The 4814-nt window shown below is 44.2% G+C and overlaps 1 protein-coding gene across 2 annotated transcripts; it reads left to right on the top strand.

The window, feature by feature from the left end:
* Positions 1 to 607: 607 nt before the first annotated feature.
* LOC128272582 (zinc finger protein ZFP2-like) lies at positions 608 to 2936 on the top strand. 2 transcript variants are annotated; one of them, XM_053010415.1, is made up of 3 exons: positions 608 to 794; positions 855 to 973; positions 1034 to 2936. In XM_053010415.1, the coding sequence occupies exons 1-3, from the start codon at positions 651 to 653 to the stop codon at positions 2826 to 2828; spliced, it is 2058 nt and encodes a 685-aa protein (XP_052866375.1). In that variant the 5' UTR covers positions 608 to 650; the 3' UTR covers positions 2829 to 2936. The 2 variants fall into 2 exon arrangements, with proteins under 2 accessions (XP_052866375.1, XP_052866374.1); XM_053010414.1 differs by having other exon boundaries at positions 608 to 973.
* The last annotated feature ends 1878 nt before the right edge of the window (positions 2937 to 4814 follow it).

The raw sequence follows: 4814 nt of genomic DNA, 5'->3' as shown, positions 1-4814 counted from the left end.
GGGCGAGTATTTCTCGAGTATTCACGGGTCTTTTTTGGGTAGATTCGCTCGGAACACGTCAAACGTCAAAATTTTTCGCCACTCTGGTCACTTTTGTTTGTTGCTTCGAAAACTAAGTACTAGAAGAAACGCAAACCTGACTTTTGAACCTGACCTTTCTTTACCGAAACTGACCAAGTGTCGAAAAGGACAGCATGACGCTAGACTATTTCGACTATCTCGCTCTAGCGTCATGCTGTCAAATGCCTGTCACTCTCTGCATGCTGTCAAATGCCGTGCCCGATGCTGTCACTCAAACTCAAAGTCCTGTTACGATTATTTCGAATCGTAATCAGAATGTTGTCTGTTTACTCAGTAACACTCGTACTCCAATTTGCTGAGAGACAAGTTACAACAAACCCATTAAATTTTGTTTAGTTGAGAAGGAGTATAAATCCAATTCGTTATCAAGGACATTTCTGGCAACCCTATTTCACAGCACTCATCAAGCCGTTATACCATCTGCCAGCATTCACGAAAGACGAAATGACAGCTGCAAACAGCAAACAATCGGAATCGGAATCGGAAAGCGTAGCCAAAACAACGCTGGTGTAATTTTTTAGGATTTTATCGTACAAATTATCTACGGTTGTTGGTAGTTGCGGAGCAAAATGCCGCCCGACAGTGCACCGATTGAGTTGACCAGCCAAACGTGTCGTCTGTGCCTGAACATCAGCAACGAATTGATAGCCGTCGAGTCTGCTCTAACGTCGTCCGAGCTAAGCAACGTCGTTGACAAATTTCTTAACATCGACGTAAGTATCGTGCGGCCGGAAACAGGCGAATGGAAAACTGAAGCATTTCTCGCGTTGCAGCTAAAGGACAACTGGCCTTTCAACAATGCTTGCCACAACTGCCTGTACGAAGTGCGCCGGATGGAGAGCCTCCGAGCGGCGTACGACGAAAAGAATCGCATTTTTGATGTACTTTGGACGTAAGTTGTCCTTAGCTGAACTTTCTTTGCAGTTTCTTAAAGCGCCGGTTGTGTTCGCAGGCAATACAAACGAATCCACTCACAGGAGAACAAGAAATCGATTGTGATTCACCAGGATCTGGTTGATATGAACAAAGTTACGGAGGGGTACATAATCGGCGACATGGTTCTAGAAAATACCGGGTTGGATGCAGATTCTACGGCGTTGCTCATTAAAACCGCGGGCGATCATGGACTGGATGTGATCATCAAGCGGGAAGATATCGACTCAGAGGGCGTTGCACTAGAGGAGGAGCTAGTGTACGAGGAAATGCTACTGGAAGAATCGGAACTCGAGGACAACATTGAGCTTATAGAGGAAGACAAAGTGGTGTTACTTGAAGAAGAGCAGGAGGATGATAAGGTGGAAATGGCGCAGCATGCGACGGAACAGGATCCGAATGAAGACATAGAAGTGATTGATGAAGAAATTGAGGGGTACCATATTCATTCGGTATCCGAACTAGAAGACCCCAACAACGCAACGGTCAGCGGAGACGAAATCGAACAGGAGCCAGACGACGATAGTGAAGGATTTTTCGATAGAACGTTAAATTGTTGCTATCTGTGCATGCAGACCTTCGATGATCAGGAGAGTCTCAACGAACACTTTAACGGTCAGCACCAGGATGTGTTGCCGTTCCACTGCGACAAATGTCTCGCATACTATCCGACGTTTGAGGACGTTAATCGCCACCTCATCTCACACGTATACCCTTTCGTGTGTCTTTACTGCCCGCGCCAGTACAGTGACGAGCGCCGACTGCTGCAACATAATAAAACGTGCCGCTCCTACAGATGCCCTCACTGTCCGGCCGAGTTTGAGGTTATGGCGCATCTGAACACACACAAAAAACAGCACACGGCCCAGGTACGGTCAGCGAATCGGTGCAGAACTTGCGGCAAAACATTCACTCTGCAAAGCAATCTGGTGCGCCACCTAAAGATGCGAAGCTGCGGGAAAACCGGAACAAAGATGCCGAACAAAGCGGAGCGTGCGGCCCTTTTGGAGCGTATGCGATCCTCCAAGCTGCGAAGCAGTGAAAGCAGTTTGAGTGGCCATGATGGGATGCGGCTGAAGAATGTGCTCGTGTGCCAGGTGTGCAGCCGTAGGTTCGATAGCAATTGCAACCTGGCGCGCCACATTGACCGGGAGCATGCGGAGTTCAAGTTTCAGCTGTTTGCGTGCGACGTATGCCCAAAGAAGTTCACCGTGTTCGAGAAATGCATCCGGCACCGAACATTTCACAGGCGCTCGCGGCAAAAGCCAAAACAGGCGAAACAGGGTGGCTCCGAGACGGTGTGTAAAATATGCCAAAAGGAGTTCCGGGTAGACCATTTGATGCTGCGCCACTTGGCGGAGGCCCACTCGTTGGCGCTGGAGTTGTTCCAGTGTGATCAGTGCGGCCGAAAGTTTTCGACTGAGGCCAAACTTCGCAAACACGTGTACAACAGTCACCGTGAGAACAAAACGTTGTACGTGTGCTCGCACTGCGGGCAGAAGTTTGAGAAGAGGCTAACCCTGAAGGACCATGAGGCAAAGCACTTGGGAATGCAGGCGTATCGGTGTACCGTGTGCGACAAAACGTTCATTCACAAGCACAGTCTCGATCGGCACGCACTCGTGCACAGTGACACGAAGATGTTTGAGTGCGAATTTTGCCACAAGAGCTTCAAGCGCAACAATACCCTCGTGATCCACCGAAGAACACACACCGGCGAGAAACCTTACGAGTGTGAACCATGCGGTCTGCGATTTATCGACTCGAGCACGCTCATCAAGCATCGTCAACGTCAGCACACGAAAACCGAGTGATGCACTTTCCGGTCCGTTGCCGTTACACTTTCCTTAAATATTTTTGTTTTGTAGTATTCGGAATCGAAAAATTATTTCTTGTGCGTGAGCCTCTATACCAGCAATTGAACCAGCAATTGCGTACATCATTTTAATAATTTGCAGGAGTAGCGTGACAAAGCCCTGCAAATGACTCAATGACTGGAAAATACACACATTTTTCAAAGATAAGTTTAACGTGGTTTAAACCATTTGCATAATGGTAGCAAAAATAATCGTTTTGCTACGTTATGTTTCTTTTCGTCCTCTCTTTTGAATGCGAACCTACCGTGTAAGAAAATAAAAAAAGGATCCAAAAAAAGGGATACTGAGTCGAGTTTGCCCCGAGCTTCCCTTTTCCGGCTGAAGGTGTATGTTTGGGACGGCAAAAACGTCGGTTGAAGAACGTCAAATGGGCATTGTCGATCAAAGTGAGGCAGAAATCGGTTAAACAATCAAGGGTTATTAAAACTATGGTCATATTCAATATATTAAAGGCAAAATTAAAATCATAAATACGGCAAAAACTAAAATCAGAAGATAAAGAATTTCCTTCCATGTCATTCGACGTAGTCTGAAGAAAGCAGGCGAATCTGGCTTTGTTTTCTGAAAAATTGAGCACCTAACTAATTTTTCCTTATCGTACATTTACCATTGTTCGAAATTAGAATTTGACAGATGAATTCCCGGAATCTACGCAACATGAAAGGTTAGATATTCGGATTGGCCATAGATAACTTATCTATTTCAGACAAATATAACTAAAATCCTCACTATTTAAAATGAGTTAAAAAAAGGTTTTAAAATTTAAAAAGACCGCCTTTTCGCCATAGCGCAGCCGTTTATGGCAAGTAAAAACGGTTTATAGCAAGTTGAAAGTACGCAAATCTCGATGAGAAATATTTCGATGCTTGAAATATTTCAAAACCAAGACCTGATGAAAATAATCGCAATTCAAATATAACGTACCTTTGGGCAAACGAATCCACTAGCAATAAATAAAAAGTCAAATATCCGAAGCTATTTCCCAATTTAGTGCAACTACACAGTTCTTACAGAATCAATTATTTCATTGTCTAATGTAATTGTTCCGACAGTTTATCAGTTTTGAAGCAAATAGATGTTCTTTATTTGCTGGTTTAACCAGATAGAATAGAGATCAAATTTAAGCAAATAGATGTTAGTTTGCTTTGTATGGCACGGAGCAAAAAGTTACATTTATGCGGCAGCAAAACGTGTTATCCAATCGTTTAGAGATCGATAAAGTTCACCCGACCATTGCTATCGAACGCTGTGCGAGACTTTTTTCCCTTCATGGCCGTTTTCGAAACAATTGATAGCGTTTACCTTGATGCCAGTTGTGAAGCGTTGGAAAGAGCACCATCATTTATACTTCTTCGGCGCTAGGTACCGTGGGGATTTGCTCACCGAAACCGGAGAATCAGCAGCGTCAGACTCTGGGAGCACGTGGCCGTCACGAGCGAAACGTTCACCGACATTCGGTGTAAGCATATTTATGTGCCCGAGGGGTGTCCTCAGCGCAAAACGTTCGAAAATTGTGCTACCTTCCGGCCGGCACGTTCGACATAATAAATATTTTTGCAGAATATTGAACAACATTTGATCATGTATGTACATTTTGATGAGGTGTGGAATGGTTTTGCCTGCGGTATTTGGTTTACCTATGAAGGCGGTTTTTTCGATTTTCCGGGACAATTTTCTTGGTACGTACATTTAGCGTACGTACGCAATACTGGAGTTTCTCACATCACAAGACATTTACCAAGTTATCATGTTTCTACTTTCGACCATAAGTTATAATATTATTTCAAAATATAACTGTTATCATGAGCGATAAATTCACTACCCTTTCTTATGGGTTTAGAAATATCCGAGCTTGCTGCAATGCATTATCACAACATAAAAAACACCCCATAAGTTACGCTGTAAATCGTTTCGTTAATTATA

Source organism: Anopheles cruzii, chromosome 3, assembly GCF_943734635.1.
Source record: "Anopheles cruzii chromosome 3, idAnoCruzAS_RS32_06, whole genome shotgun sequence".
Classification (NCBI taxonomy): Eukaryota; Metazoa; Arthropoda; class Insecta; order Diptera; family Culicidae; genus Anopheles; species Anopheles cruzii.
This window is presented reverse-complemented; position numbering and strand designations above follow the sequence as displayed.